The 14,077-nt window shown below is 37.6% G+C and overlaps 2 protein-coding genes across 2 annotated transcripts; both read left to right on the top strand.

Annotated features, from left to right (window-relative positions):
* The first annotated feature begins 990 nt into the window (after window positions 1-990).
* On the top strand, window positions 991-8,151 carry LOC137747317 (protein MICRORCHIDIA 2-like). Its single transcript, XM_068487409.1, has 17 exons — window positions 991-1,355; window positions 1,445-1,479; window positions 1,569-1,647; window positions 1,755-1,844; window positions 2,196-2,271; window positions 2,638-2,716; window positions 2,812-2,940; window positions 3,840-3,938; window positions 4,649-4,756; window positions 4,884-5,030; window positions 5,129-5,221; window positions 5,574-5,625; window positions 5,714-5,825; window positions 6,539-6,752; window positions 7,338-7,426; window positions 7,561-7,603; window positions 7,724-8,151. Exons 1-17 carry the CDS (start codon window positions 1,055-1,057, stop codon window positions 7,850-7,852), a joined length of 1,875 nt encoding a protein of 624 aa, XP_068343510.1. The 5' UTR covers window positions 991-1,054; the 3' UTR covers window positions 7,853-8,151.
* An 844-nt stretch (window positions 8,152-8,995) lies between these two features.
* Window positions 8,996-14,017, top strand: LOC137747033 (uncharacterized). Its single transcript, XM_068487029.1, has 13 exons — window positions 8,996-9,187; window positions 9,299-9,457; window positions 9,544-9,792; window positions 9,895-10,014; window positions 10,582-10,662; window positions 10,794-10,889; window positions 11,175-11,270; window positions 11,621-11,674; window positions 11,777-11,980; window positions 12,064-12,189; window positions 12,483-12,548; window positions 12,839-13,138; window positions 13,272-14,017. Exons 1-13 carry the CDS (start codon window positions 9,125-9,127, stop codon window positions 13,743-13,745), a joined length of 2,088 nt encoding a protein of 695 aa, XP_068343130.1. The 5' UTR covers window positions 8,996-9,124; the 3' UTR covers window positions 13,746-14,017.
* Window positions 14,018-14,077: the final 60 nt, after the last annotated feature.

Raw genomic sequence — 14,077 nt, 5'->3', positions numbered from 1 at the left:
ATTATTAAGAATTTGTTTGATAACCATTTTTATTGTTGTAAATATGGATGACATTATTTGGTTTGAACGAACCTTCACGTGTAGGACAAAGTCAAAGAAAGTGGCTCGGTGGAGAGACACACAATTCAAGAATTTCTATCTAATTCTTCTAATTAGCGTATCTCAGAATTCTTATATAATGGTCAATGATAGCTCAAAAATGTTACACAAGTAGAAGAAAGAAGACGGCACACTATAAAGAACCATAACTGCTCTCAATCTTTTGAATTCTTCTATTGTTTCCATTGCTTTTGTAATTCAATTTGATAATGAGAGAGAATAGTGCTACTATCATGAGAATGTAGGTATATTTGTCGAACCTCATAAATATTTAGTCTTATTTACTTTATCTCCATTGCACACATATTGTCGATTTCACAACAGTTTTAATTTTCTGACTGAACTGAAAAGCTAGACTTTATTTTTATAATTTTTCAAAGTTTGGTTTTCCATTCTTCAATTCTTAGTTGAAACAAAATAGTTATCAAACGACCATTTAATAAATAAAAAAAAAACAAATATTTGAATTAGGGTAATAAGTGTGGGCATAATCACTTCTCGAATTGTATGACGTGCAAATAGTTTTATTAAAATTATTAGGAGTTCTCTCTATTTGTACGAGAAAGTCTTAAATATTCTTAATTTGTGAGTATTAATTTTTAAACTCGTCACAATGTAAGTAATAAGTTTTTTAATAACAAAATCAGAATCAATGCTCACAAAAATTTAATTTTAAGAACCAAAGTTCGAATTAAACCGAAATTCAAGAACCTATACTCTTTCTCTTCTTCTTCTTTCTTTTTTATTTTTTTATTTTTTAATTTTTTTGAAAGAATGGAAAAGAAATCAGGAATTACAGGTGGGCCTCGTGAAGACTTGAAATGACCGGCCCAAGCCTCGCTACAGAATTTTGTCTCGAAGGGGTGCGTTTTGTCCCTTTCAAGTTTTCAACGGCAGACAAAAATTTGCAGGCCGAAACAACGGGAGCGAAACACACTGGGAGCGAGTATTCGGAATGGCGCCTAAAAGGGAGAAGGACGCCCCTACCGTGGTGGAGCTCGACAGCGACGACGAGAACGGCGCCGGACCACAAAATCAGACAAGCAAAGCACCGCCGCAGACGACATCCCAACCTCTGCAACAGCCCGTGATCCCCAAATATCAAACCCTAGAATCTCGTAGTTTCTGGCGAGCCGGCGATTATGCAGTGGGTCCCACCAGCAGGGCTTCCATTGCACAGGGGCAGCTTGAGCATGCCCGAGTCCATCCCAAGTTTCTTCACTCCAATGCCACTTCGCACAAATGGGCTTTTGGCGGTAAAGCTCTTTGCATCTTTTGGGAGTTAGGGTTTTTTTTTTCTTCCTGATTTTCAAAATTCTCTCATTTAATTTTATACGTTTTGCAGCCATTGCTGAGCTCTTGGATAATGCTGTTGATGAGGTAAATTTCAGAATATGAGTGCACCAAAAAATGAAGAAAATTACACTGAATTTATGTTTTATTTGTTTACTTTTTCTACATTAATTCAGGTGCAAAATGGTGCAACTTTCGTGAGTGTCGATAAAATCGACATTGCGAAGGATAACTCTCCAGCCTTACTTTTCCAAGGTGTGGTTTCAGTGTGTTTAGCAATCACTATTTTTTGGAATGATATGTGGTGTCATGAAAAGAAAAGAAAATAAAAATTGGAAATGGTTGTGATGCTTTCTGTGCAGATGATGGCGGTGGAATGGATCCCGAAGGTATGCGCAAATGCATGAGCTTGGGGTATTCTACAAAGAAGGCAAACACGACTATTGGGCAATGTAATTATAACCATCTTTCAAACATGTCAACTTCTTGTTGAATTTTTGTTTCAACGAGTTGCTGATGGATAGCTTTTAGAATTTGTTTTTCTTCTGCTAAAGAAAAAATTTTCATGTGTAAAACATGATTTACCATGGCATTTTATGTCAGTTCAGGGTTATAGTTATTTCATTTTTTGTGGCTCAGTGTATATATTGAGCGGTTGAATGCTCGTTGAAATTTTTGTATGTCTGCACTTGAAGCTCACTGTATGATACATGCTGAGTTTTGTAGTTTTTTGTATCAGTGAAATCCTAGATCTTTGCATGTTTTTGTTCATCTTGACATCTGACAAGTGTGTACCTTTTCAGATGGTAATGGATTCAAGACAAGCACTATGCGGCTAGGTGCTGATGTAATTGTTTTCAGTCGTGCAATTCGTGCAGGGTATGTTTTATTTATTTTTCTTTTTAGTTTATTTTCCTCTTCAAAGTAGTTTAGTCAATCAATTCCCACCACTCTACCACCTTTCTTTTCCACTACAGCCACAAACATTCACAACCATATTAACACATCCAGCCTACTGAAACTAAAGATTACATCTTGAAGCTATGATTTAAACTTGATGGTTGTGAATGGCTCTAGCTTGGACTTGCATGTTTTTTCCTAAAATGTTCATTGATTGGTATACGTGGCTATGTGATTTCACTTGGACTAGTATTCTTAGTTCCTCTGTTTTCGTTGAATATTTTATCCTTGACATAAATCAATTCAATGTTTATGACTTACTCTGCCCTAATACCTGTCTTTTAGAAAAGCTACCCAGAGTGTTGGTCTTTTATCTTACACATTCCTACGGAGAACTGGGCAGGATGACGTTATTGTTCCAATGGTACTGTTTGGCTCTTTAACATTAAGCTTCTCTTTTCCTCCTTGAGAGTTTGCAAGTGACTCACATTTCACACTTTGTTTTTATTTCAATTGTAGGTTGATTATGACATCTCTGGAAATTGGGTGGAACCAATAATTTATGGCTCACAGGATGACTGGACTTCTAATTTGAAAACAATCTTAGAATGGTCTCCCTTTGCATCAAAGGACGATCTCATGGGACAGGTGTTTTGGATGGTTCTTCTTACAGAAATACTATACAGTAGTTTTTTATTTTTTGAATACTTCCATTGTTGTACAGAAGTAAAATCCTGAATCTTGTGGTATCATCACCAGCAATAAGTTCAGTAACATAAAGTTATTTCAGATGAAACAATAGTTGTAAATTGGCGGCATCTGCTTTTAGATAGTAGTCATGTAGTTAGAAGGGGTTTTGTGGATATGTTGCAGACTATTATGTAGGAGATTGAAAAATCTGTAATATATGATTTAAATTTCATGTTAAAAAAGAAAGAAGAATCACATTCTCTACCAGTCTATACAAGTCAAGGAAAGATTGTTCAAAAAGACAACCTCTATTGTTGTTTAGATATATTTTATTATGTCTTTTATGCGTAATTGGTTCTCTCCCATAGCTTTCAGTCTTCATGTTTCCTTTAGCTATTAGAACAACAAAGATTGTATAGGGGTATGTGGATACGAGCAATCCCATTGTGGTGTATTATGGGCAAAAATTTATGCTCACTTTTCCCTTACTTTGATGTTTGTTGAGGACTGCGTTTTAAAATCTTAAGATTAATAAGTCCACCCTATTAGTATGTGAATTAATTCTATTCAACACGCCATGATGCCTTTTGCTCTGGCATTTGTACAACCACAACCAGGCTGCCATTTTTGTACCTAATTTACAGTAATCCAAGACTAAGAGCCATGAAATGCCACTACTTTCTATTTTTCAGGTTGGTGTCCGCATACTTTGTTCACAGAACCGAGTGCAATGGCATTCTAGGATTCATATAGCCGACCCTGCTTAGTGGGAAAAGGCTTTGTTGTTGTTGTTATTGTTGTTGGTGTCCGCATGCTTTGTTCCCTGACTAGCTTTTTTGAATAATTATATTTTGCAGTTTGAGGAAATTGGATCGCATGGAACAAGAATACTTATATACAATTTGTGGCTAAATGATGAAGGAATATATGAGCTGAGTTTCGATGATGATGATGAGGTATGTCAAACTTATTTGGCTGTACGTAAATTATAAAATCTCTCTTAAGTCCATGCTTTAGGCACATATTTTCAGCTGTCCTCTTTTATGTGATATGCTAAATGTTTGCATCTACAAGTATGAGACACAGCCATGCTTTAGTGTCCCAAATCAGCTTCTTAAGTCAACTCAGCTGAACTCTGCCCTAATAACCACTAATTGGCTATAGTGCTCCTCTTTCATCATTTACGAAGATGAGTCTTCACTTTTTCTAAATAATGATGAACAAAAATTCTTCTCTATGATATTGTATAATAAGTAATAAGTTGTCATTAGTTTCCTGTATATTTAGTTTATTACTTGCTGTTGTGCACTATCGAACCACGTTCTTAAACAGCAGTGCACACAGTTTTTTGTCACATTAAGTCGGCAAAACTTGCCAACTGAGTTTGTTGGTATATCATATTATTTTGATTTAAAAAAGTGATATGTCGGTTTGTATTTTACACTTTTAGTATATTAATGTTAACATTGTATTCCATGCGCCTTTAGTTTTAACTTTTAAAAGTTGGCGGGAGTAAGCATATCCATTGATATAAAATCCCTGACATGGATTTGAAGGATTTATCGTTCTTCATTGTACTCAATGTTGTTGCATGTGCACCAATGAATACATTAGAGAGGATCCTGATTTTGTTAGTATTTGTGGTTCTTCTTTATGTTTGATGTAGGATATACGGTTGAGAGAAGAAGCTACCCGTGTAACTTCGGCTGTAGCACAAAGGAAAATCAATGATATACAATCACATATATCTTACCGTATCCGCTTTTCATTGAGGGTAACTTATCTAAATTTTACGGATGTTTTTATTTTTCAGCAACATTTGTTTTACTATGACGATTCTATTTTTCAGCAACAGTTGTTTTACTATGAAGATTCTTATTCAGTCATTTTCTTATGATCAGGCTTATGCTTCCATTCTGTACCTCAGAAGATTTACAGACTTCAAGATTATACTAAGGGGAAAACCTGTACAGCAATATGATATTAAAGATGACTTGAAATATGTAGACATTGTACCGTACAAGCCTCAGCTGGCTATATTGAAAGAGGTAAGTTATCTTTCCTTTTTCCCTGCAACATTCTTGAGCTATGGAAGTTTGTAGTTCTGAAATGAAAAATAATTCAAATACCTGGTTTCCTGCTTAAGGTTACAGTGGAAACAACCATTGGATTCATTAAAGAGGCACCCGCACTTGCAGTTAGTGGCTTCAATGTGTACCACAAGAATCGCCTCATCAGGGTATGTTTTGAGTACGCTGAAGTGCAATTTCTATCCTTTTGGAACTTATGTTGCTAACTGAAAATTAGTATATCGTGAATCATATAGTATACTACGGTTTGAAGTTGTAAGTTGGGCTAGATGATCAATAAAATGGATGTAATTCATGGAAGTACAATATACCGAATTGACTTTCAGTCACACAGCGCTGTGAAATTTGGCTATTTGTTGCTTTTCTTACTCTTTAGCTGAATCTATAATGAAAATTAATGCAATATCAAGCGAGCTACATGATAAGGATGGCCGTTGTGTAATTGTGACCAGTGACATTCCAGTTAACTGATGCAGTGACTTTTTTTTCACGTTGTTGCAGCCCTTCTGGAAAGTCACAGCTGATGGTTCTTCAAAGGGGAATGGTGTTGTTGGTACAATTCCTTAACTCCGTATTTCTCATTGTAGATATGTTCTGGACGTATTCGTTTATTTAATATGCTTTAATGTACATATCACCAGGAATTCTTGAAGCAAATTTTATAGAGCCCGCACATGATAAGCAGGATTTTGAGAGATCTTCATTGTTTACCCGGCTTGAAAATAGGCTGAAACAAATGGTAAATGATTTCTGGTGAGTTATTGTAACTTCCAAATTACAGACAACCTTTTTCTTTACAGGGGTTGGGATGTCATTGTTATTGTTGAGGGGTGTCTAGTCCTTATGAAAGAAAAGAAAGAAAACTAATGGTTAAATTATATTCTTTTTAAATGAGGAAAAGGTTTAATAATACCCTGGGCACACTGGGGGTGTACAAAAGAAAGACCAGGCATAGAAGAGAAGTCAACAGCGCTAAATTCTATACACACACACACATAGAATATATTTTGCAGACGTCTATCCATTATAAAGTGGTCTCAGGAAAGAAGCTTCCACTCCATGAGTTGGAACTTGATGCCGTGGAAGGTCCATATCTGTTCATAAAATGGGGGCAGCATAGAAGAAAAATTTTGGTCTCTCTTTTGGATTCTGGTCATTTTCCCCTTAGCATTTATAGAATGAGTGGAACATTAGGTATGGTATCTAGTAGTACTTCATTTTCCATGTTAAACCTTTGTAAAGTGTTTTTCTCATGAAAGATGTTAATATACAATTGATCGCTTTAAATTTTGACTGTATGTGTATGCCATACATCCTTTGATCTCTCTCTCTCTCTCTCTCTCTCTCTCTCTCTCTCTCTCTCTCGCACACACAAGTATTGGCTTTCTTTACATTGATGTGCTTTCCTGACACAGAATCATGTATTTTCACTGTTCTGAGTTGTTGAATTGTTCTGGACAAGACAGGAAAAGCAAATGTCACTTTGTGGGATATCAGCCTATTGGTTTTACTCGCAACCTGCCAAAGGGCCCAACGTATAAATCTTCGGCTAGAGACGGACCAAATTCGATGAATCTTGACCAAACTATGGATGACCTTCCTGATAATATTGTACAAGATACGAGCAATGGGCAGCATGGAAGTGGCCACCAAACTGGTTTTGAAAACGATTCGCCAACTGTAAGTTAGACACAGTATTAATTTCTTGTTTGCTTCTTACCATTCGTTATTTCAATCTATTTAGTACAGTTGACAGCTAGCACGCAATGGTTAAGAACATTCTTGGTTAAACATCGTACCAAGGATATTAAAGAGTTTTCTGGTAGCACGGTCTCTAGCTTTGGGTCTCAAATGTTTGCAGTGTTCATATTGTCTATGACTATCAAACATTGTTATGTATTACATTGCAGAGGAGCTAGCTTCACTCTTAGAAAACTTACTTGCCAGTAGTTAAACAAGAACAAACACTGTTGATGTTCAACCAAATAATCAGTTGAAAGTTGAAATGCTTAAAAAATAAATATAAGGGCATGGCCACTTGGAGGTTTAGGACATATCATGTGCCCAGCAGGTTCACCACACTCATGTTCATAAACCTTATAAAAGAACGATGATGCGTACTGCGATTTCTAGAGCAGTGGACCACAACAGACCCTGATAAACCCCTCTGGGTTCTCTATATTTCAGTGTCGTTGTCTTGTTTCTAATTTTGCTTTGCTCTGAGTACAGAATAAACAATTCTTACATTGTTGAATGCCAATGCAGATGTCAAATGAGGTAGTGGGGTCTGCGGACAATATAGAGCCCATGACAGTTGATCAGATATGCGAAGAGAATATACAACTTTTCATGAGGTATCGTTTTAAATTTGCATTCAAGTACCAGGCATACTTAGTTGGGAATGTGGCACCGAGATATTTACATGCTATATAATTGAGTCTCTCTATTTGTTTCTTCTCTTGAACCCAACAAAACCCTTTTGCTACAGGTGTGATGCACAGACGCAGAAGGAGTCTGAGTTGAGGAAGACGGTATGTATGAAGTTGATTCATTACGTCATTAATTCAAGTTGGCAGGCTGAATGACTTAGTGCTCAAGTTTGTTAAATAACGTGATACCGAGCTTTGCTTTTTGTTTGTGGAACGAAATAGGTTGAAAACCTAGAGAAGGAGTTGGAGCTGGCCAAAAGGAAGAACGCACAACTTGCTTCATATCTAGAGACGAAGAGGAAGCACAAGATGTTGAAACAACCTACTGAAAATGATTTGATAAAATCATAGAACTACATTCTGTACCGGTCACTGCAACCAGACCAATGTCTAACCAAGCTACACACCAACGCTTCTCCTTCTAAATGTGTATAGAAAGTAGCTAGGAATCAGATGTTTCTGTACTTTCCTTTGTCCGGTGGACAGCACTTAACGGCCGGACTCCGACTTTGTTGTGGATGTCACAGTTTATGAAGAGTGCACAAGAGTTGGGAATAATGTATATGAATGTATGTAGTGAAATGTGAAAAAGAAGGGCTAATCTTTTTACTGGACAAGCTTCAAATCTTTTTATTTTCTAAGTTGCCTTCCTTTGTTTGCTCTTTATTACAGTTTGTTGCCTTAGTTTTCTCCTCTCGAGATTACTAATATCAAAACCACCGACGTCCGTTAAATTCGAGTATTGGGTAGGAAATTTGAACTTTGGAATTTTGCATGACAAAGCGAAGGGAAATATCACTAGGCTAACATTCAGCTGATAAATATAACGATTAACGGTTGAGAAGAAGAGTAATCCGAATACGCGGACTAAAGGATTGTGCTCCGGAAACAAGGACGACGTTTACTTGCTTAATTACAATGTGCAAATATAAGTAAAAGAAATGATTAATTGCAATTTAAGATGCGAGACATGGCTAGATTGGGGTTCCAAATTTTTTTTTAAAAGTAGCTTCTTAAAAAAATTAGAGTTAAAATTGTGTTTGGTAAAAAAAAAAAAAAAGTTTTTGTTTTTAATATCGTGGGTCTAGAACAGAGACAGCTCTAACCATGCTTTTCAAAAATATGTTTTTTCATAAGAGCCGAGTGAACAATAACTTTTAATAAAACTTTCATATTGACAATTACCTTGTCTGTTTTTTTCGTTAAAAGCACTTTTAGTATCGTAGTTTATCAAACACTTACTTTTTAGCATAACTATATATTATCACATTACAGCAAAAACAGTTTTAAAAAGAAACAACAGCAGCAATCGCAAAGTGAAAAAATGGTTTTTCACACTTGTATGCTGTATGTATATAAATATGTAATACAAAAATAAGGTAAAATATTCCTAACAAAAAGAAAAAACAAATGAAATAATGACGTTGCAGCACGCTATTGCATCAACCGACGTGGCAAAAGGCCAGAGCAAAAGGAAGTTCCGGAAGTCATTCTGGAGCACTGGAGGTAAAATCTTCCCGAAAGTAACGGCCACAGTCGCAGATTCTCCAAGGCTCCACTCACCGCTGCAGCTCAACACTCCGTCCTCCGCGAAATTGGATTCTCGGCGGCGGAGACTTCACCATGAGGAAGCGAGATTTGGCCATTCTCATGCTCTCCGCCTTCGCCATCTTCTTCTCTCTTCAGGTCCCCTCAAAAGCCCTACAAAAACTCTAACGACAATCGAATTTATGCATTTCTATTGAATTGAACTCGGATTGAATTGTTTCTGATTGGATTTTGATTTTGGAATTTCAGCACGAGGGTGATTTCTCCTTCAGAGAGGCGTGGATGCATCTCTCCGACGACTACCCGATCAAGTTCGAAGGCGACCGCCTTCCTCCGCCGATCGTCACCGATCTCAACGGCGACGGCAAGAAGGAAGTCCTCGTCGCCACCCACGATGCCAAAATCCAGGTCTCTCTCTCTCTTCATTTTCATTGTTACTTACTTGTTAGGTATGCTGAGGGTTTAGTGTTATTGATAATTTTTGTTATTGTTAGGTCTTGGAGCCTCTTAGTAGGCGTGTAGACGAAGGATTCAGCAACGCGCGCGTGCTTGCGGAGGTGAGCCTTTTGCCTGACAAAATCCGCATCTCCTCCGGCAGACAGGCTGTGGCAATGGCCACCGGGGTTATTGACAAGCTTAGGCCGGGGCAAAGACCCAGGCAAGTTTTGGTGGTTGTTACGTCGGGTTGGTTTGTTATGTGCTTTGATTCCAACCTCAAAAGGCTGTGGGAAGTCAATTTACAGGTTTGTGGAAGGTTTGGAATTTTGTTCATATCTTTATAGGGAAATGGTGACCTGATTGGTGTTATCCGAGTCCATAGTCTTATTCTAGTTGGAATTTTACAGGAGGATTTTCCACATAACGCGCACCATAGGGAGATTGCCATCTCAATAAGTAACTACACCTTGAAGCATGGGGATACAGGATTGGTGATTGTTGGTGGAAGGATGGAAATGCAGCCTCATGTATGTTTCTTGTTATATTATTCAGTCTAATTTGTTTCCATTTATTCTGGAATCAACTTTTCATTCGAGTATCCGTTATGGAGAAAGCATGTGTGGTTACAAGTATATATCCTACTGCCAAGATTGTTTGCGAACCTTAAAGCCCACGGTTTTCATTCATAACTTCTAAACAATTCATCTCGTGTGATGGCAGAAGCATTATCTACTAGCTTTAGCATCCTTTAATTAGATGTCTTTACAAACTTTGAGGATGTTGATAAAGAAATGCTGACCTTAATCTTCTTTGCACTTTTCCATCAAGATGAATATCGATTATAATGGTTCAAACTGGACTTGCTTTTGTTACAGCTTTCTTTTTTCTATATTCATTGCTTCACTGCTCCTGGTATTTCACAAGTTTCTATTTATTGTCCTTTCTTGTCGTCGTAAATTCTTTTTTCTGGAGTACTTGATTGAAACCAGACTTCTACATTTGACTTGTTATTGCTGTTGTAATGTTTGAACTGAAGACTCGCATTTTTAATCAGTCTACAGTGGTTTTAAAAGTGATTTCTTGTCATTTTTTAGATTTTCATGGATCCTTTTGAAGAAATTGGGATGGCGGATCGAAATGCTGAGCAGCATAGAAGAAATCTAACTGAGAAGGAGGTAAAAGCATTTTTTGGTTTATGCATGTAAAACTCTTGTTTTTTTTAATTAGGGTGGATAACTTGATCTACAGATTTTTGCATTTACTGAAGCGTAGTGTTTAGATGGTTTTTTCTATCTATCTTGTGCAGGCTTCTGAGAGTTCAGGAACTGTGGATTTACGCCATTTTGCATTTTATGCATTTGCTGGTAACTCTGGAACTATTAGATGGACTAGAAAGAATGAGGTGATCTTCGTTTTTTTTTGTACATATGCTTTTTACTTTAGCACTTCTATGCTTTATAGTTCATACTATACTTAGAAACTAGGAAGACATCAATTTTCTGGTGTAATATATCCAAAAAATTTATAGCAGGTGTACAAGCTAGAATTTTTCTCTTTTAGCATCTTATTGATGCATGCTGCTACTACCTGGTGTTTAACTCTTATCTGATTGATGATTCCAACTTTTGATTAAGAATATTGAAGTATTTGCTTCTCAAATAGCTGATTCAGTCATTTGGTTGTTTAGAATATTGAAGAGAATTCTTCAGATGCTTCACGGTTAATTCCACAGCATAACTACAAGCTTGATGTTCAGGCTATGAACAGTCGTCGTCCAGGAGAGGTATGTTATTCTACCATTTACAAAACTGCATGGTTACTTGTTACAGTTACCCAGTGTATATGTTAATCAATTTTTCGTTGTACTTTGTATAATGTTGTGAAACTCTTATTCTTTGGAGTTTTGTTTTGGTCAAACATATGAAATATTTGAGTTTCGACTTGAAAAATGGTCCCCGAAGAAGCTTATGGAAATCTCTCTCTCTCTGTCTCTCAGTACACATTTTCTTTACCTGAAAGTAGGTTAATAGTTTTCATCTTGTTGCTCTAAATTGCTTATGATTCATGCTTGTTTGGACTTCATTTATGATAGATTCTTTTGAGATAATCCCCCTGATATATGTTACATTGTAGTATGAATGTAGGGAATTCAGAGAATCTATCCTTGGAGTTATGCCACATCATTGGGTATGTTAACAGGACTGTCCTTGACTCCGTTAATTGCACTTCTGTTCAACTGAATGTATTATTTTGTGGTAAGTGATTTGCCAATTTACATGCCATTACTAGGATAGAAGAGAAGATACTTTGTTGGAACTTGCACATTTCAGGCGGCACAAAAGGAAAACAGTGAAGAGAACATCCGGAAAGACTATTAACTTCCCTTTCAACAAGCCAGAAGAAAACCATCCTCCTGGAAAGGACTCAACAAAAAAAATTTCAAACTTGATTGGAAAAGCTACACAGTATGCTGGTTCAGCAAAATCTAAGAAGGTGCAACTTGTGAACCATTTAAATTTAAGATTGTTTATTGTGTGTTGAAATTCATTTTTGACCTGTTTATGTTGCTGGTGCAGCCATATCAATATATACCTACCATAACAAACCACACTCAACTTTGGTGGGTCCCTAATGTCGTTGTAGCTCATCAAAAAGAAGGAATAGAAGTTATTCACTTAGCAACAGGCCGCACTTTCTGTAAGGTAAACAAAAAGCCCACTCAATTTCCCTTGTAGCGTCATAACCAAAGTGAAATTACACTTGATATGATTGCCATTCATGCTTTGGTTTGTGAAAGAAAGAGAGCAGCCTTTGTTCTTTATTTTTTTATATGTTGAGACTTGAGAGAGATCCACCCTGCTTCACCTCAGTCCTTCATTTCTTATTTTTACTTTCTATCTGATATACGTACATACATAGAAAAACTTTGTTTCAAATGTGGAATATTTATGTTATCTCTTAACCGATGTAATGCAAAATTTATCGATCTTATCAGCTTCATCTTCAAGAGGGTGGCCTTCATGCTGATATAAATGGCGATGGAGTCCTAGATCATGTCCAGGTGCACATCTCTTGACTTTCTACCTTTGGTCTCTTATCTCAATTCTAGTTGGCTCAACAGCCTAAAAGTTTAATGCTCAGTGGATGTGGGGTGTTAATGTCTGTTGAATTATGCTCAGTGGATCCAAAGCACAATGATAAAAAATTTATGATTGGTGGACAACCACAAAGAAAAAAAGGAGGAAATGCAGGGATAAATGTGGCATAATTAAATTGTGCCCAGAAGTGTAGATTTTGTTTATGGCTGCATCATGGGTGATAAATGTGACAGAATCTGTGCCTTCTCTGCAGGCTGTAGGGGGAAATGGCGCTGAGCAGACTGTTGCTAGTGGATCCATGGAAGTGCTCCGTCCCTGTTGGGCTGTTGCGACCTCTGGTGTACCCGTTCGAGAACAACTATTTAATGCTTCGATATGTCATCATTCCCTTTTTAACTTATTCCAACATGGAGAATATTCTAGAGGCTTTGGTCGAACTCATGATTTAGCATCGTTGGAGGTAGCAACTCCCATTCTCATTCCGAGAAGAGATGGCCATAGGCATCGTAAGGGAAGCCATGGTGATGTTGTCTTCTTGACAAATCGTGGTGAGGTATGCATTCTAATCTTGATCGCGTCATGGATTGGGATGAGATCACTCACAAAATTCAATTATAATCTTGTAAGGTACAGGATACTGTTTACTTATGCAGAATTGGCAACTTAAGATGTGTACTTTCTCTCAGGTAACATCATACTCCCCTGGATTGCATGGCCATGATGCCGTTTGGCAGTGGCAGCTGACGACGGGTGCTATATGGTCAAATCTTCCATCTCCGTCAGGGTTGATGGAGACTGGTAACGTGGTCCCTACACTGAAGTCATTCTCGTTGCGAATTCGTGATATTCAAGAGGTGGTCCTTGCTGCCGGAGAACAAGAGGCTGTGGTGATTTCTCCTGGAGGAAGTATCGTAACATCAGTTGTCCTTCCAGCACCGCCTACACACGCCCTGATCACCGAGGACTTCTCAAACGACGGGCTCACTGATCTTATTGTTGTGACGAGTACCGGGGTGTACGGGTTTGTCCAGACAAGGCAACCAGGTGCCCTCTTCTTCAGTACCCTGGTTGGTTGCCTCATACTTGTAATGGGCATCATCTTCGTGGCCCAACACCTCAACTCCATCAAAGGCAAACCCCACGCTCCATCTTCTCAGTGAAATCAGCAGAGCTTTCGCAACGAAAATACTAACCGAATATCGCCACAACCCGAGAGAAGCAAAGGAGTTCATCGATATCGTGTTTTGGTAGTGAAAAATCGGCGTACGCTGGAGAAAGATCGACGAGCTGACAGACTTGCTTCCCTGCGTTCACTGTAATCCTTCTGTGGCGCTTCGTTTTCTCCTCCGAGTTTATTGCATGTAAAAATCTTTCTTCTTCTATGTATCATTTGCATCTAATTTTCCGTAAGTACATTATCTCTTGTTTTTTACTTCAAATTTTCTCCCGGCTCATTACTTCGAGCATCTCTAACAACACTAGGTATATTTTA

The sequence above is a fragment of the Pyrus communis genome, chromosome 10 (assembly GCF_963583255.1).
Source record: "Pyrus communis chromosome 10, drPyrComm1.1, whole genome shotgun sequence".
Lineage (NCBI taxonomy): Eukaryota > Viridiplantae > Streptophyta > Magnoliopsida > Rosales > Rosaceae > Pyrus > Pyrus communis.
This window is presented reverse-complemented; position numbering and strand designations above follow the sequence as displayed.

Coding starts and splice junctions, on each gene's coding strand:
- LOC137747317 (XM_068487409.1), top strand. CDS start 1,055: ATGGCGCCTAAAAGGGAGAAGGACGCCCCTACCGTGGTGGAGCTCGAC. Junction 2,717..2,811: donor ATGACGTTATTGTTCCAATG/GTACTGTTTGGC, acceptor TTTCAATTGTAG/GTTGATTATGACATCTCTGG. Junction 7,604..7,723: donor AGTCTGAGTTGAGGAAGACG/GTATGTATGAAG, acceptor GGAACGAAATAG/GTTGAAAACCTAGAGAAGGA.
- LOC137747033 (XM_068487029.1), top strand. CDS start 9,125: ATGAGGAAGCGAGATTTGGCCATTCTCATGCTCTCCGCCTTCGCCATC. Junction 10,890..11,174: donor GATGGACTAGAAAGAATGAG/GTGATCTTCGTT, acceptor TTGGTTGTTTAG/AATATTGAAGAGAATTCTTC. Junction 12,549..12,838: donor GAGTCCTAGATCATGTCCAG/GTGCACATCTCT, acceptor CCTTCTCTGCAG/GCTGTAGGGGGAAATGGCGC.